At 44.6% G+C, this 18,605-nt stretch overlaps 1 protein-coding gene across 1 annotated transcript in view; it reads right to left on the bottom strand.

Annotated features, from left to right (window-relative positions):
• The window catches only part of NPC2 (NPC intracellular cholesterol transporter 2), a 44,519-nt gene extending 26,631 nt beyond the window's left edge, over positions 1–17,888 (bottom strand). The window contains exon 1 of the mRNA XM_085626761.1: positions 17,404–17,888. Coding sequence (XP_085482887.1) covers positions 17,404–17,566 — 163 coding nt within the window. The 5' untranslated portion in view covers positions 17,567–17,888. The remainder of the gene's footprint in view (positions 1–17,403) is intronic.
• Between the last annotated feature and the right edge of the window lie 717 nt (positions 17,889–18,605).

The following is an 18,605-nucleotide window of genomic DNA, read 5'->3' as shown; positions in this document are numbered from 1 at the left end:
GTAAGCATGGTTTGAAAAAGCTATGCAAACCTGCTCCGTTTGTTTTTTTGGACTACATTTCCCAACCGGAAAATCAACAATGTAAATTCCAGTGGAGGTGCTGCACCTTTTAACACCTCATGTTAATCCGCAGTGCTTACGGTGTGTTGAAAGATGGAACACCGTAAGTGAATACCCACCCCTAGATGAGGGTGGGTATGGTCACAGGCTAGGAGGCGAGAAGCCTTTTTACTTGAACCACTATTGAAAAGTCTGCTTACAGGCCACTCACAGTAATGTCCAATAAATTACCCTAACAAGGGTTCAGTCCATAGTAGAAGTGACACCCTGACTATACATTGTTCTAGCATCCACCCCGTGACTGTTTGGGTGGTTGAAATGATAAATGGACATCGCTGCCTTGTAAAATCCAGTTCCCCAGATGCACTTTGACTGGAGGAAGAATTCAAATTTCAAATTAAATTAAGCACTGGCAGAAACTTCGTATTTCATGCGATGTTTAGACACCAGTGTTCATCCGTGCTATAGGGCATTTACCAGGACCACTGAGGTGCCTCTTTCTTGAGGGCTGGGAACAAGCCATGGACTCTGGAGAGATACTTGCATTCCCAACCTGACCAGAAGGGGAATGTTAGTTGCCCAACGAGGAGAGGAGCAGGTCCTTGGTTGAAAGGAAGGCTGCAGAAGGCCAAGTTGACATCAGTTATGAGTGAAATCGCCTCAATGTAATCAGTGTCTTAACAGGAGGTTGTACCTCGTTGTCAGGATGTTTACTTCCCAACAGCTTTACTGCCCGGTATTTTTAAGGGCTAGAATCACCACCCAACCAACAAAAACGACCATGCAACCTCAGAGAGAAGTTGCAGAGACACTTTCTGCTGGACACATCGTCAGTCCTGTGTTAATCTCTCGGGTAATTGTGCACCTGGTAAATACTGATATCGCTGGTTGCTGTACTTACCAGACGCACACATTTCAGACTATTCTGAGTGTCGGATCTGAGATTTCGGGTTAAAGCAGTATTATCACATGTATCCCCTGTTCCGAAGTGAACAAACTATGAATGTGCTGTGTTGGTCTGTATGATTTGTCCTGGTATTTATATAGTAAAAATCGAGCAGGCAAAGAAATGCAGGCAGCAATTACAGTAAAACTCCGAATCATGGTTCAGGTGCCAACAGGAGTTTGCAGCCACACTGGGGTTCAGGATGAGACCCCGAATATGCTGCGATGCCTGTCTTTGAGCTCCTGCCAGGGTCTCCATCGCATTAAAGTTGTTGAGATTTGCAACCACAAACAAAAATGTTTATATCAGACATATGATATCCAAGCGGACACTTTCTCCTCGTTTCACACATCTCCATCATATACAACTGGACACTTTGTATCTCCCCGTCTCACACATCTCTGCAATGACTGTGCATTTCAATTGTTATTAACTACGTCATACTCTTTCAGTTTCTAACCCCTACCTTCTAGAGTAAGCGCTACTCCCCAGAGAAACCAGGGCCAAAACGGAGACCTTTTACTATCCAATTACAATGCAATAGCAACGACGGCCTTGGGACACCAGTGGTAAACCACAGTTCCCTCTGACTATGGACGTAAACTAGTGACTGCTGATGAGTATTTTCCTTACGCATCTTTGGGACAGCAGGACACATCAGAATATCTATATGTAGGCCTGTGGGCCACAGCACACAACTGGATCTCTCCAATTGTGCCAGAAGGCAGCCTGAAAAAACAATGACATCTCTTTGCGTGCCAAGGGCCAATCACGAGGTTACTGTGCAATGTAATGTGCTAAAAATGTGATCCACTTTTGATACACTGGCATGACTTGGAGTTGCAAGTGCTGCTCAGGCTTTATAGGCAAACGTGTGTTGCAACAGTTTTCCATAAAAATGTACACGTTTATGGCGGTGTTATAAGCGGACCAGTGCTCTGCTGCGCTTGCTGGCAGTTCCAGAGGAGGTGGATCATGTACCCATCCTTAAGCTTTGCAAGGTCAGCAATCCTGAAGGTCAATTCTTCATATAAGGTCTGGGATTTCGCACATCTCAGCAGTAAATGGGGAAGTGCGTCTTACTGTTCTCAGGGCTCTGGTCACGTTGTTGCCCAATCCAGTCTACTTCTGCTTTCAGGGTCTCTGTCGCCTTCTTACAATTCATAGCCTCCCATCGCTGACCACGTGTTTGGTTATCAGCTGCTCGCGTTTGGGGCTTCACGGTGACTAAGCATCCTACTAGAGTGTAGCCCTTATGTATCATCCGGCATCATTCCGTTTTGCTTTGGGCTTCCAATTCAGGATCCTGCACACATTTTTCCCGTTTTGAGTACTTATCTGTGCTATACAGTGGTAGTGTGCATATTGTTGTTTGTAATGCAATTGGACATTCGTATGGGATTGCAAAGTTTTTGGTAGTATAAAAGTGAGTTTTTTACCCCTTTAAGCTTTTTTGCTAGCAGAATTAGTTGACGCAATTATGAGTTTACCTTATTTCTGAGGGTGGGGGGGGAAGAGGTGGGAAAGCGGGGGGGGGGGGGGGGAAGAAAGGGGGGAAAGAGAGGGGGGGGGGAAGAAAGAGAAAGAGGTGTGTGTGTGTCGTGCTTCGTCTTCTGTGGCTACAGGAGGATTGTTGTCTTATTCTGGTGAGTTTGTAGGAATTTCAATAACAAAGAAGTGTTGTTGCTTTACTGGAGGAGTATCTGGAATTCTTTAGCGCGGTTTTTATGTCAATCTGTAGTGGGTGTCACCCAAGATCAACTTGTCAGGTGCGGTTATGGAAATTCCATTGGTGTTTTACAGGACAGCTGGCACCTGCTTCCCACTGGGTTCGTGGCCAACTTGGGGCAGCTTTTGGTGAAGACAACGGCGTCGAGGGTTCTACCAAAGAAAAGTGTTTCACAACTACAGTCAGTAGCTGTCTCTTCAGTTTTTTTTAGGTGAATGTTCCTAAGTAGCTGAATGCAATTCCCAAGAAGGCTTGCTTGGTTGTGCGTGAAATCATTTATCTTAAATTGGTCTTGGCAGGTTGTACTTTGTGTCTTTTCCAAAACAGTCACGACTGTGGTTTTGTTTTTAGCCTCCTTAAAGTGCAGTACTTTCACAGCATACCACAGTGCTGTAGTAGGCACCTTCTGTGGGCGACAGACATACCACATCCTCTGCAGAGAACGGACAGTGCTTACCTGTGCCTTCTAATGGTAATACAAGAAATGTTCTATGGGAGTTGCAAAGTCATTCGTAATGTTGTTGACTAGAGTTAGGCTCAGACTTCCATTTTCTCTGAGACAACAGTCCTAAAATAACAATCATGCAATTATCATCCTGTTCTACTTTCAAAGAATATACTACAAGGAGTCCTTTGTGCCGCAGTTTGTAATAATGCGTGCAGGGTTTATATGCATTTCTCATTCCTGAAATTGGTGAAACAACATTTTTAGTTTCTGTGCAGAATATCTTTGTCATTGACGTTTGTTTGGATTTAAGACAGTTCTAAACACCTTAAACAGGTTTGGATTTAAAACATTTACTTTCTGGACTTCAGACAGACTTTTTTCGGTCTAGCCTTTGAGACAGCTTTAGCTATCTCACCATGCTACTGGTTTTCAAAACAAATTCATACATAATACACACAAAGGGGCTTTTTTTGTCAGCAGGCTTCATCCACTGGTGTGTTTAATTGTCATTCACATTTTGCTTCTACCTACCGCATCGTACAGCATGGACCTTTGGGTCAGCCCACTTTACCCATTGGCTACCTATACTTGGAGTGACTGCATAAACCCTGTATGCATAGTTCACATCCACTTAAAGAAGTCCATGTCTCTTCAACAAAAGTGTTTAATTTAATAACTTTAAAATACTGGCGATTTTTATGCCTGCACTTCTAGTGCCAACTTATATGGCGATTTGTTAGGTTAGGTGATGATTTATTCTAGTCCCCTTCAGAAATATTAAAATTAATAAAATGCATGGCACATCTGAAAGGCTAATCATTTTCAAAAATCGTACTAGTAAAGCAGCCACATCAGTAAAGGTTTATTAATTTAAATTTTATTGCAAGCCTACTGCAGCCACATTTAGGTGATTGCATGTTTTCTTTTATTTTGTGGTATATACCGTGCAATGGAAAAAAATCATTAACCATCCTAGAAGCTTGCGAAGTCCAGCCCTACTGGCTTTGCCAATGCTTATTTGGTATACAAGACATGATGGCCCTCCCATCATGCTTTGTGGAATTGACCTTTCTGGAGTTAAAGAATGAATAATACACCATCTTGAGCTAAGGGCAGGGGTGCTGCACTTGCCCATTTCCCTACGAATTGTGTCTGCAGTACGGCATCAAGAAGGAGACGGTCAGAAGAAGAAGTGAAACTTTAGCAGGAACTACACCGTTTTGTACTTTTCTTTGGAAAAAAAGAGAGCGCCTGTCACCCAAGCGTTTAAAAATCACAACTAAAGTCCATCTGTCCAGGGAAGGAACAGAAAGGGATAATTTGTGATACCAGACAGAGGCTAGGCTGGTTCCCCAATCCACCAGGAGGAAGTTCTCTTCTGCAGCACTTGTTTTTTATAGAAACACATCTTGTGAGGGAGAATATCAGAAAGCTACCAGGTCCACTCAGCCTGGGCTGTCCCTCTCCATATGCACATTCGATGTTCTCCAGCTTCACCCGTAACTCATCGGCCACTCCACAGCTTTCCAAAGTCAGGTCTTTGCCCCAAGGCTCCGTTTGAAGGATATTCTATTAACCACCCTTTCTGCTATTAAAAAGGTGCTTTCTGCTCCAATACACACACAACTAATAATGCAGAATCATGTGGTTGTAACATGGCCTTTGTAGTGCTCAGGTCCCATGGGATTTATGAGGAGTCACATGGTCTTTGTAGTGCAAAGGTCTCATAAAAACAGGTCCCATGGGATTTATTAGTCACCATAAGGTCTTAGTAGTGCACATGTCCCATGGGATTAGTGTGCACGTATGTGAGGTAACCATACTCAGTTGAAATTGTAGGTGCACATCATCAAATTTGGCCGGGGGCGGCTTTGTTGTGGACTAGTACAATGGAATTTTTGGTGGGCAGTGGATGAAACCTTTCACCCGCGAGGCAGCAGCATAACAAGGAGATAAACCAAAACTTCTACTGAGTGACACCCCTGATCAAGGACCAAACTCTGGCGGCCAATGTGGAAATCAACTTCCCAGTGGACGTGAATCCCCTGCGTACAACTAAAAACGAGCTCCTTCCATCGAGGACTACTTCTGCTAGCAATCTCGGTCTTTGTCCCCACCACAGATCTCCATGTAACACATGCTGCACCAGGCTACTAGCCTCATTGTCCACCAAATAAATAGTAATACAGATCGCTCTCTTTCTGCATACTACACCCTCTCTAGCCACATCATTAAAACTCTAGAGAGCGCCAAAACAAATGGTCGCATATCAGTTCTTGCTGCATATTTTTATGTTTAAGGTGCATAAGGCTTTGTCTTAGCAGGCAGCAGCTCTCCAGCTGAGGGTGAGCCACTCTTGTTCCTTTATATTGCTTATGTAGAATTTGTTGTATAGTTTGTACGTAGGTATGTAGCACTTCTAGAGTGCTCTTTCGCCAGCAGTTTTCAGAGCTCTAGAAAGGAAGGACCACACTTCTCAGACCAAAGGCAGGTTTTACGGTCAAATTAATGAAAGTGTGCAGAGAATGGCAAAACAAACTGGCCCAGGTTAGAGGGGGTGGGGCAAGAACAGAATCAGCCCCTCCTTTCCCTCGGTCTACGAAATTGCTGACCCTTCAGAAGACAGATGGAGGCTGCGCGAAGATCAGACAAAGGCAAGTGCAAGGCAAGCTTCTCCCTTTCAAGAAACGTGGCACTGTTCAATTCACAGATTTGCTCTTCATGTTCAGGGACACTTGTTGAAGTCCTCATCTGTGCAGCAGCCGAACAGAGCCTCAGACCTATTCAGATGAGCGAGCTTGACCTGTGTTAAGGAGTAAGAATTGTGTATCGAGTGCTGTGCGACTGAAGAGCATATACGGGCACTCAAGGAATTCGAATCAGCAGTTGAAGTCCCATCTGAACTGGCAACTGCTGTTCTCCCAGGAAGGCTGATCTCTACATCTATTAACAAAAATAATAATAAGACCCTGTGGTGAGTGGAAGCCACATTAAAGTGCTGGTACAGACTACAACGCTGGGCTGGATAGACCGCAATTGCACTGCTTAGTCAATAGCCCGCTCCTGTCCCCTCGAATCCTAGTCGCTCATGGACCAGTGTCTGCACATCAATCATTGGTGACAACTCTGATTCGGAGGGTCCCCATACGCTGAACCCCGTTCTGAGTAAGGAAACAATTACCCTTTCTCACTGGCTTTTTTCCACAAGGAACTGTGTTTGCATTTGGTTAAAAAAGCAACGTTTCTAGGACTTCGTAATGATCTCTAGACTTAGAAGGAAGTAGAGAATGTGGAGGGATCCCTTACCTCACAATGGGTGTTTAGATAAAATCCTGATTCTAGATCACGGGTCGTGGTCACAGGCTTTAGCTGCAACTTGAAGGGAAGATCACAGGGTAACAATAAAACATCTTTCTGGGATATTCCTTTTTTCTTCTTCTCTCCCACGACCATAGGTGAAGCCGCCTATTCCTTGCTTCTGTGATACTCTAACAAACATTTAACTGTTAAAGCATCTGCAAATGTGAGCCTGCTTGGACTGCTCATACACTTTGATGTTTAATAAAACAGTAAAAACTGCCCACCCTCAGCCTCAAAAAACACTAAATTAATTGTGCGTCGATAACTATTGGCATTATAATCGTTTTCTCCTAGTGTACAATGGATTATGTGTATCACGTGGTGCTGCTTTATTAGGTCTCGCCTAACCCAGCGCATGCGCTGGTCTGGCGAGACTTATTGAGAGGGCTCCAAAAAGTGCTACCAGGCAAGCCTAGAGCTAAAGTGCATGTGCGCGGGCGCGCGCGCCGCGCTTTACTGCAGTTACTTTCACGGCCGCTTTGATGTTTGATCGTGATCGCCATCACTCTTACTTTCGCAGCCGCACGGTCGCTTTGCATAGCCAATAGGTCTCGCTTCTGGGACCTTATAAGTATTTAGTTATGCAACTGTTGCATGGCTAAACACTTATAAGGTCCCAAAGGCGAGACCTATTGGCTATGCCAATGCTTGTTTTTATTTGATTGCATGTTTTCTTATATTTTGTGGTATATACCGTGCAATGGAAAAAAATCATTAACCATCCTAGAAGCTTGCGAAGTCCAGCCCTACTGGCTTTGCCAATGCTTATTTGGTATACAAGACATGATGGCCCTCCCATCATGCTTTGTGGAATTGACCTTTCTGGAGTTAAAGAATGAATAATACACCATCTTGAGCTAAGGGCAGGGGTGCTGCACTTGCCCATTTCCCTACGAATTGTGTCTGCAGTACGGCATCAAGAAGGAGACGGTCAGAAGAAGAAGTGAAACTTTAGCAGGAACTACACCGTTTTGTACTTTTCTTTGGAAAAAAAGAGAGCGCATGTCACCCAAGCGTTTAAAAATCACAACTAAAGTCCATCTGTCCAGGGAAGGAACAGAAAGGGATAATTTGTGATACCAGACAGAGGCTAGGCTGGTTCCCCAATCCACCAGGAGGAAGTTCTCTTCTGCAGCACTTGTTTTTTATAGAAACACATCTTGTGAAGGAGAATATCAGAAAGCTACCAGGTCCACTCAGCCTGGGCTGTCCCTCTCCATATGCACATTCGATGTTCTCCAGCTTCACCCGTAACTCATCGGCCACTCCACAGCTTTCCAAAGTCAGGTCTTTGCCCCAAGGCTCCGTTTGAAGGATATTCTATTAACCACCCTTTCTGCTATTAAAAAGGTGCTTTCTGCTCCAATACACACACAACTAATAATGCAGAATCATGTGGTTGTAACATGGCCTTTGTAGTGCTCAGGTCCCATGGGATTTATGAGGAGTCACATGGTCTTTGTAGTGCAAAGGTCTCATAAAAACAAACATTTAACTGTTAAAGCATCTGCAAATGTGAGCCTGCTTGGACTGCTCATACACTTTGATGTTTAATAAAACAGTAAAAACTGCCCACCCTCAGCCTCCAAAAACACTAAATGAATTGTGCGTCGATAACTATTGGCATTATAATCGTTTTCTCCTAGTGTACAATGGATTATGTGTATCACGTGGTGCTGCTTTATTAGGTCTCGCCTAACCCAGCGCATGCGCTGGTCTGGCGAGACTTATTGAGAGGGCTCCAAAAAGTGCTACCAGGCAAGCCTAGAGCTAAAGTGCATGAGCGCGGGCGCGCGCGCCGCGCTTTACCGCAGTTACTTTCACTTTCGCGGCCGCACGGCCGCTTTGATGTTTGATCGTGATCGCCATCACTCTTACTTTCGCGGCCGCACGGTCGCTTTGCATAGCCAATAGGTCTCGCTTCTGGGACCTTATAAGTATTTAGTTATGCAACTGTTGCATGGCTAAACACTTATAAGGTCCCAAAGGCGAGACCTATTGGCTATGCCAATGCTTGTTTTTATTTCCTGTCAGGTCACTATGGAATTGCAATGTGATAGATAAGAGCCACTAGACTGGCAGGATGTATTTTGCAATTGTGTTTTCTTGGAGGGTAGATCTTCACAGCCTCTCCCTTGGTGCCCCCCACCACCATCACTTGGTAAATAACCTTTCTTTGTCTCCGCCCCCCACCAAGTCCCTGTACATCAAGAAACATGTCGAGCTAGAGGCTGAAGTAACAGGGAAAGCTCCATCTACAGATTTTCCTATGGACTATCCTCCAGCACCCAAGGGAGTGGTCTTTAAATGAATCTCAGTGAGTAAAAAGTGCTACTCCATAGAAGCAGGTTTGTCTTTTCTTAGTTCGCGTTGACTCAATACACAAAGTCCCTGGAGAGACCCAAACAGATTTAAGTCCAAGTTCATGCTACAGCAGAATGAAGAGAAGTAGAAAGGTGGTCATGACAGAGCACCGAGATGCAGAAAGAGGGGAAATTCACACCAAAACATGGGGTCCCAATAACATATCTTTAGCAATCTAGTATTGGAAAAGTATGTGAGGGACAGGATGTGCTAGGTGGGCTAACAGCTTTCAACGTGCATACCCCCTGGTTAGTTGGAGGCTTTCAAGACATGTAATGGAGTAGCCTAAGCACCACAGGTGTCTGAACAGACCCTTCAAGACTTCAGGAGGACTGCCAGGCAATGCAAGAAATGGTCTGGCTGGCAGGGAATGGTCTGGATGGCAGGGAATGGTGTCAATGCTGCAAATGTTATGTGGGCCTCATAACAAAAGACAATAAACAGGAAGGCTGACAAGCTGATAGACATTCCAGGACATTTCACTGAAATCTCTGCCATGTTTTAAAGCTCTGATTTTGCCCCCTCCTCAAAACCCTGCATATCTGTTTTTAGGTCAAAGCCTGCGCTGCCTGGTTTGCCAACAGCATCTTTCCTTTGGGATTGCATTCTGCTCATTGCTTCCATTGGCTTTGTAACTCACATTAGCTTGCTTTCAATTTGATAGCTCTATTTGTTTAAGGCTTTCCAGCTTGAGTTTGTCCCTTCCGTTGCCCGAATCCTATTTACTGTATTCTTTCATCAGTACTGGATTTTTGTGAACAGGCCTTTAATTATTGTTCTTATCCAGTCACGTTAACTGTGCATTCAAGAAATATCAAATGACAGGCTCTGTCTTCCAGGGAGCTTGGTGTTTACTTTTCTTTCTCTGACTTCAAATTGATAGGATTTATGTGACATTCACGCTAGCTACAGAGGATGTGCTTGAGGAAGGCTGTACAATGTTATTTTTCAGGTCTCGCTATGGCAGCGCTTGCGCTGTCTCTTCAAGACTTTCTGTATTCTGAATATGGGCTTTAAGCTCCGCCCATTTTCCCAGACTTGCCCTGTTACATGTGTTGTTACACAGACAGTTTGTGATCGCTATTTAGCTGGAGCAATCGAGACCAGTGCTCATGGTTTACAGAGCTCTGTTGTAAACAGGGTTGTAAATCTTGCCCTTATCTTGCCACATTTGCTGTGCATTCAAAAACAGAGGTCTGTTTTCTTTCTTCTTGTTTTGACAGGAATGCTAGGGACTACACAAACCGCATACAGCAACAGATTTTACCGAACACATTTTCACAAGCAATTAAAATTGAGTTTTTATTTTCTTTAGACAAATGTCCGTTTTGCACCTTTTAATTTTTTTTAATTGCAAAGAAAAACAAAATATTAGACAAAAAGTGCACACATTATTTGCCATGAGCTACAGCAAAAGCGTTTAAGGGCATCTCCAAATCTAAGATACATACTCTATTCAAATCGGCACGCGCTCTCCGTTGCCGCCCTCTCTCCTTGTTCATTTACTTTGGGCGCCGAGTTAACAAGTGTTTGTGTTTTGTTTACTTCTCATTAAAGCCACGCGGTCACAGAGCCTTTCCTACAAATAATATAAATATAAATTATAATATTGTTGGCAGAGATGCCCAGCAGCATAGGCAGACTTGTTGGGGCCGGGTTAAAGCAATACAAAACATTTATTGGTACTGCATGTGCCTCAAAATAGCACAAGAAAACAACCATAAACCCTGCCATCCCCCAATACAACATCCCACTCCTAGTTACATTATCTGCGTGGAACGAACACTGCATTGTGCTTTTTGGCCACTTATAATAATTTTATTTTAAAATTGGAACTGGGTTTAAGTCTCTACTCGTTTTGTTATTACTTTTGGCTAATCACTCTCCAAGAGAGCATTTTAGAAGTCCATCCCCAGTGGCTCTCTCGCATTCTCTTCCCTTGTCTTGGCCCCCGCTGTTGCTGCAACTTCTCCCTCTCGTGTTGTATACCCTTAAACCATCATGTGATCAAATGGCAAGAAGGGCTGTTTAAATACCAGGGCAATGCCAAGCAGTTATTTTTCTTTCACTGGGTCATAGACGATCAGGTCTTCAGTGCTGTTTTATTACCTAGAACTTGCACATAAGTAAAAGACATGGCCATTTACAATGCCAATATCTCCAACTCAAACTAATGCGAGACCCATTGCATTTCCAATTCTTGTCTTTCTAGCACACAACCAAATTTAAATGTCTCTAAATGAACTGTGCAGATATTTTAGTATATATCAGAAACAGAAAAGCACATTTTCTGGTAATTCTGAAGTGTGGCGAAAACTAATAGTTTAATGCAATCAAAAATCAATACACTAGGTGGTGACATTTCCACAAATTAACGTTTGTGCGCTGTATGCTTTTATCAGTAAAACTGTATGTCTGTGCAAATGTAACGGTTATTTCAATTGAAGAGGTGTTGTCTGTAATAGCAGTGCGCTACCACACCATGCATACTCCAATTTCCCACTTCACGCTGCGTAACTCAACGCGGAGCCTCTCTACTCTACACCACACTATGCCAATACACTCCACCCCACACCACTATGTGCCAATGCACTCCTAGCCACTCCACTCTGTCACTTAGCTCCATGCCACGCCACTCTACTCCACTCTGTACCACTCCACAACAGTGCACTCTATGCCAATCTACTTAACACCACTCTACTCTACACTCTATGCCATTCTATGCTACTGTACTCTACCATGCACCACTCTACTCTGAAGCACTCCACACTACTGCCCTGCACTCCACACCACTGCCCTCCACACCACTCTACTCTCTATGCCACTATACTCTTCTCTACAGCACTTTCCACCACTGCACTCTACGTCACTGGACTCTGTGCCACTCTATTCTACTCTGCACCACTGAACTCTATGCCACTCTACACCACTGAACTCTATGCCACTCTACACCGCTGAACTCTATCCTGCACAACTCCACTCAACTCTCAACACTTAACTCTACCCCCCTATTCTCTGCACCACTGCACTATGCCCTGCACTCTACGTCAATGCACTGTAAACCACTAAACTCTACACCAAGCCACTACGACACTGCACTCAGTTCCACTCCATGCCAGTTCATTCTAAGCCATTGCAATCTACCCTGTGCCACTCCATTCTACGCTGCTGTACTCTACGTTACTGTACTCTACACCACTTCAAATCAAAACAAATATATTCTATGCCAATCTACTCTGCACTACTGCACTGTACGCCACTATTCTCTACAACACTTTACCCTATGTTACTGCATTCTATGCCACTCTACCCCACCCTGCGTCACTAGACTCTACACCACTCTAGATCACTGCGCTCTATGTCACTACTCTATGCCACTGCACTCTACCCTGCACCACTCCATGCCACTGCACTGTACTCTGAAACAATCTACTCTATGCCACTGCACTCTATGCCACTCTACCCCACTATACTCTACAACATTCTCTGCCACTGCACTCTGTTCTACTCTGCACCACTATACTCTACGCCACTCCATTCTACAATACTGTACTCTATCCTACACAACGTCCTCAATGCCACTCCCTACCACTTTACTCCACTCTATTCTACAACACACTACTCCAAGCTATGCCACTCCACAAAGCTCTATTCCACTCTATGCCTTTCTACTCTCCTACACTACTTCACTCAATGCCACTCCACTTTGCGACAATCTACTCCGCTCTACAACACTCAACGCAACACCCTGTACACCACTCCACGACACTATGCCACCCAATTTTACTCTACTCTACTCCCTCCATGACCGACAACAACACTCGATGACACTCCACGCCACTCAACACCACTCTACTTTACTCCACTTTTAGCTATGCTGAACAGCAGTCACGCTGCAGTACAACATGGCTAAAAGATACGTTGGCAAAGCCTATAGCTCTTGTATAGGGAGACCTATTGGCTTTGCCAATGCTTGCTTTGCATTGCAAATCTTCCCTGCGGTTTCTCTTTTTTTTTAAGAGCATCCTCATTTTGCTGGTGTTGGTGAAACGTGACCCAGATGTAAATATGGCTTCTGCAGTTCTCTTCCCTTTTTGTTATTTTTTTTTTTATGGGGCGGTGCTCGCCCCACATTTGTGCTCCTTGCCTCTGATCCTTGACATTTTCCATCTGCAACTGCTGCATGGATTCTTGTGTGCAGGAGGCTAAATGTCCACCGCAACAGGAACACTGTATATCGCTGTCAATACTCGGACCCATGGGATAACTTGAGGGAAGGCTCTAAAGCCAAGATATTGAGAGCTAAAACAAGAGAAATTCGAATCCCAAAAATCTATACTTACAACACTATTTTCCGCTATGGCAAGTGCACTACTGACCACGTCAGGCGCTTAAGCACAAGAGAACTTCCTAGGGCTGCGAGGTCCAAGGCACAGGAGGAGGGATCTCCTTGGCAAAGGAAAGTGACTACATATTTTTACCCTATTGTTTATAGTTTCACGAACACAGAAGGCAGTCGGCCTTTCTCAAAGGTGTACCCATCAGACGACGGGAGTCTCTTGGCCAGGAGTAATTCTTGGACCATTTAACCTGGCTAGGGTGTACTGTTGAGGCAAATATACACCTGCATGGCTTTAGGAAGCTGTGATGAGGATTAAAGATCAGATTTTCCATCCTTAGTGCAAAAAAAAAAAAAAAAACTAACTTGCAGAGATGGGGCATCCATGTAAATTAGTTTGTCTGAATCCGCAACAGCCTCCACTAAATATCCAGGACTGATACCACCCCCCCCTCCCCCCCTCCCGGGGCTGCTAGAAACTGATTTTTATGGTGGCGATGGCAGGATCCCCAGTGCAAACACTCGGGATGCCAGACCCAATACAAGTTACTTTATGTGCAGGGTAGGCAAAGGAGCATGGGACAAAATCCTTAACAATAGATCCAACCTGATCCCTGCCTAGGTTCTGCTAGTGAGGAGGGGTCATAAGAGGTTCCACTTTAGGACACTCTTGGTAGGCTACAGAATACCAGGTCTGATCCACCTACATCCCACAAATAGGGCCGCTCCCGCTAACAAGCACAGCTCTGCTTCTTGGCAGGCTTTCTCCAGATCACATCATCAATGTGGCTGCATGCTATTCCAGACCCAGAGGCCCAGTTTGGAGAGAGAATAGCAACCATGCAGAGGTTCTACTTCTATCCCAGTTGTCATCGCTCATTGGTGTGAAGAGATCATTGAGCGACCACCTACTGGCTGAGGCATCTAGTCCTTATAGCTCCTTGGTGGGAAGACTTTCATGTGACCCCTTTCAGGCCTACCCCGGGGACTCTCACATGGGTGTCGATGTAAAGGGGCCAAAGATGCCTCCGGTGATTTACACACTGACTCCAGCTGTACGGCCTTCAATCTAGATAATGGATGGAAGACGGAATCTCTCACTTACTGCTTTATGAAGGGAACTTAAGTTTTTACTGAAAAATAAAACAGTTATTCTAATTATGTTTGTTGTGACGTGTAGAATTTCCAGTAATTTGTTGTTGGAGGTTTTCCAACTCTGCCTCCTGGAAAAGTCACATGGCCTTCAACTACGACCTCATCTCAACCTTGCTGCTCTTCTGTAAGTGCCTCGGATTGAAAGCGCGAACACTAACTGGTGACTGACTCACAGAGAATTGTATGTACTCAGCTGCCTCCCTAATCAATGTAATCCATTAAACTGTATCAGTGGTGCATGGCACAATTAAGATACATCACGTATGGGATATGATAAAAATAAACATAGAATATTCCTTTTACAGAGATTAAAGGATACTGGGGTATGAAGATTTGACAGGCCCATACACTAATCTTGAATAAAATAAATCAGTAAAAACAGTTATTTGGACAATGGACTTCTACATCCAAGGAAGGTCTTTGCTCTGTTTAAAGATGAATTTCACTACTGAAACATGGATACCGCGCCGGACCAGAAGGGAGGCTAGGTGGAGAAAGAATTGCAATTAATGAATGTGAAGCTGTTGGCCAAAGAAGGAAATGGATCGATCTGGACTGTTAAAAAGTTAACTATGTCCACAAGGCTGGGTTTCCCACTAATGGGAAATAGCTCTAGGATCGATTCATATGGCTAAGATGCCCAAAACAGGAGAGGGACTTGTAGGTGATCAGCACTGGCAAAGCCAACAGACCACACCTTTGGGACCTATTGGCTTTTGCAAATTGTTTTAGCCATGCTGCCCAGCATCATTGACGTCGAACAGCATGGCTAATAAACAGGGGGGAAAAGCCTACGGGCCAGCTGGGCAATTTTGTAGGTGCGCATCAAGCATGTGCTGTGCCTAAAAAATGATGGAAGTTGTTTTTTTCTTTCTGTTTACCGATCCGAGTTGGATGGATAAACACAAAAAAAGGATACTTGAAATGGAATGGTGCACTGGGAAGGTTAAATCTGTTGCACCTTTCACACTATTCCCCTTGTAGATTGGTCAGGAGCAATAAAATACGGGGACTTCCAATTGTAAAAGAAAATATATTTTTTTTAAATTGAAGGTATAAAGTAGGAGGTTACTATCTCATTAATGAAAACAGAGGCGTATATGGGAATAAAAGCATTGTGTCCCTACCTCTACTTATATATAGATTATTTCAGCCTGAAGAGAGGCACCTTCACAGACCAGTTCTTTTTGTATTTAAGCACTGGGAAGGTCCTCTTATCCAAAAGAAATTTCAAAACAGTCTTTATTGATATTCCTTTTTACTTTGTTTTTTCTTCTTTCATGTTCAGAGTTAATTCCTCATATGAAATCCATGCACATACGTTATGTTATGTTAGGGGCATTTGTATTGCGCACAGCTGCCCCAGCTAAGGGGCGTCCTGGCGCATAACAAGGTAAACATAGCCGCACCTCACAACAACAGAGAGAAAAAACAGGGGACAATAAGGGGAGAAATTAGAATAATGCGGTTTTTAAAGCTTTACGAAATGCCAAAAGATCGTCCATCAGGCGAATCTCCAACGGGAGAGAATTCCACAGCACTGCTGCTTTCATACAAAAAACATCCCGCCAAGGGTTTCGTTCAAAGTATCCAACTTGAACTTCTTCAGGGCTCATGTGTATCAAATATAATGCGTTTCCAGGATTGACATTGATTAGTCCGCATGTATATACATATAGAGCGAATACTCCTCCCCCTTAAAGTGGATCATGTATATACTTATATCCTTGAGACTTATTCAATCCGCAAGTATGGAAGCGGAGATTTGCCCGTCAGTAATACCTCCTATTGCCTGGTACCTTCCTCACACCGAAATCCATGAGCGTGTTGAGTTTTGGGCATGAAGGCACTCAGCTGTCGAATAGACTATATTTCCGGGTTTGAAACTCCAAACACACTCAGGGATTTCGGCGTGAGGAAAGTACCGTGCAATAGGAGGTACTACTGACTGGTAAATAAACCCTGCTTTCGTACAATTAAAATAACACGATTAAATAGAGAGCCAGAAATGAAGATTGACATAAGAAAAAACGGAAAGCAATTGGTGGAATTGATTTCCAAGTCAGCTATGGATTTGTCTCCAATAAGTCTTTCGCAGACACCTGCGCTGTCTGGCAGGCTTCGACCTAAAAGTGGGTTAAGCCCATCCTTCCCCACGAGCAGTCAGGAGTTTTTACGTTTATTGATACGAATCCGGGAGATACAGAGTTCTAGATTGCGTACACCCTACCGAGGCCCCGCCCAACGTGAAGACAAGTTGTCGATGCAGAGTAACTCCTTCAGATCAGATACCCATTTGTCTCGAGCTTGGTACCCCGGGGTGAGCCTGCATCCATAAGTTAGGTGACCAGGAATCCCGGATGTGCCGGGATAGGTCCAGGTTTCACCAGCTGTCCATGTAGATTTTTTACAAATGTAGCTCATTTTCCGGTTTGTTAAAAAAGAACTGACTTGAATGGGGGAGGCAGGTGCTTAAATGCAGGGCGAGTTAACTGCTGTTTTCTGATCACAGTGTAATAACCATCAGGTTAGGTTTAAAAGTTGCTTTTAATGTGGTTCTTCAGTACCTTCTTGTCTAGGTTTCTAAATTGATGCGCGCGGTCATGCAAGTCATTTTGTGCCCCTCGGGTGATGTAAAAAAAAGTGTAGTCCTTCTAGGTTTACTAAATGTCCTGGTTTTTGTTTTGTATTTCAAATCTGTGCACCTTATCTATAAGGAGACGTGGGAGGCAGTGTCGACTTCACAGGGCGAGCCGAGTTCAGATACGGCAACGCCATACGGAGCTAGTTGCCAAGGCTCAGACAAACTCACAGTCACAGGCGGGCTCTGCAGACTATATGAGGCTCACTGCAGGGCGGCCGCAGCACTCTGGAGCAACCCGGCGCTGTACACGGGGAGCACAAGCACTCTGGGCAGGTGGGCGCCATGAACAAGCACCGCGCCGGACAGAGTGCGCACACAGCAGGGGGGGGCAGGCAAGAGAAACTCATAAACAACTTACCACAGTCATAGAATTTCAGGGGCTCCGCTAGCGAGAGAGGCCATAAGGCGAGGAGGCACAGGCTTACTGCCAGGACAGACATCTTCGGAAGAGGCACACTACGCGACGGCGCCGGGGCTGAGGAAGTGGAGGAGCACGGCAGAAGTGTCATGTGACACGGCATGGCCTGATGGAGTGGGAGGGGAGGAATGAAGTCATGTGACAGAGGGGACGGACTCCCTCAACTGAGTCACAGCTGGTCACGAAACGTTACACACTGAACAATCAATGTATGTCATTTTTGTTTCCCGTAGGTTCAAAGGAAATGAATCTGCTTCAGGTTAAGGAGCAGGGGGTCTGGTGCCCCGGACTAGGGGGTGGGGCCCGATCCCTGCCTAGGCTACGTACAGAGAGGAGCGGCCCGGCACAGTTCTTAGACAGGGGAGGGCAGAGCGCTGCTGCAGGGTCACGGTCACGGCCGCGCCTTGCTGCCCCCTCACGCGGGTGGTTGAGTCAGTGCCAGTCACAGCATTTTTTACTCGTTGTGCAATACACAGCGCTACTGAGGAAGGGGCGGGGGGAGAAGAGACCATAATGGCAGCAAAGTACACGTATACAGACTGAGAGGCAGACACAGGGCAGGATTCCTCGCTCCACTTCTTGGAGCCTTGGGTGGAATATCTCATATCACTCATTAGAAGTATTTATTTTTATATAATGCAGTTTTAAATAGTGCGAACTTTACCCAAAGGTGTCAGAGCGCTTTCCACAAGAATCCGGTGAGTTACCTAAGGTACACGAGATACTCTAAACACGCTAACAAGTTACATATATACAGTTACAAAGGTACACAAGAAACACTGAGTACGCTAACAAGTTACATATATGCAGTTCCAACCCTTAACTATTTGCATATTCAAATTGTAAAAAATGAAAAGGTGTCAGTGTTAGGTTAAAAGCAGGAGTAAAATACATATTTTCAAAGTTGACCTCATGTGAGTGCTAGATGACCGTAAGGGTCAAGAAATGGGTTGAATTATTCCAGGAAGCGCCTTTGAAGGAGGTGAGTTTTAAGATCAGTTTTGAAGGTCCAGAAAGAAGTGGTGGTTCGGAGGGATGGAGGAAGTGAGTCCCAGACTCTCATCGCATTACCAGAGAAGGATTGAGCCATAAATCTTTCCCCTTTGAAGGTAGGAGGTTTGAGCAGTAAGTTTTCCGCATTA

The sequence above is a fragment of the Triturus cristatus genome, chromosome 9 (assembly GCF_964204655.1).
Source record: "Triturus cristatus chromosome 9, aTriCri1.1, whole genome shotgun sequence".
Lineage (NCBI taxonomy): Eukaryota > Metazoa > Chordata > Amphibia > Caudata > Salamandridae > Triturus > Triturus cristatus.
The sequence above is the reverse complement of the archived record's forward strand: the minus strand, read 5'-3'. Positions and strand labels throughout refer to the sequence as shown.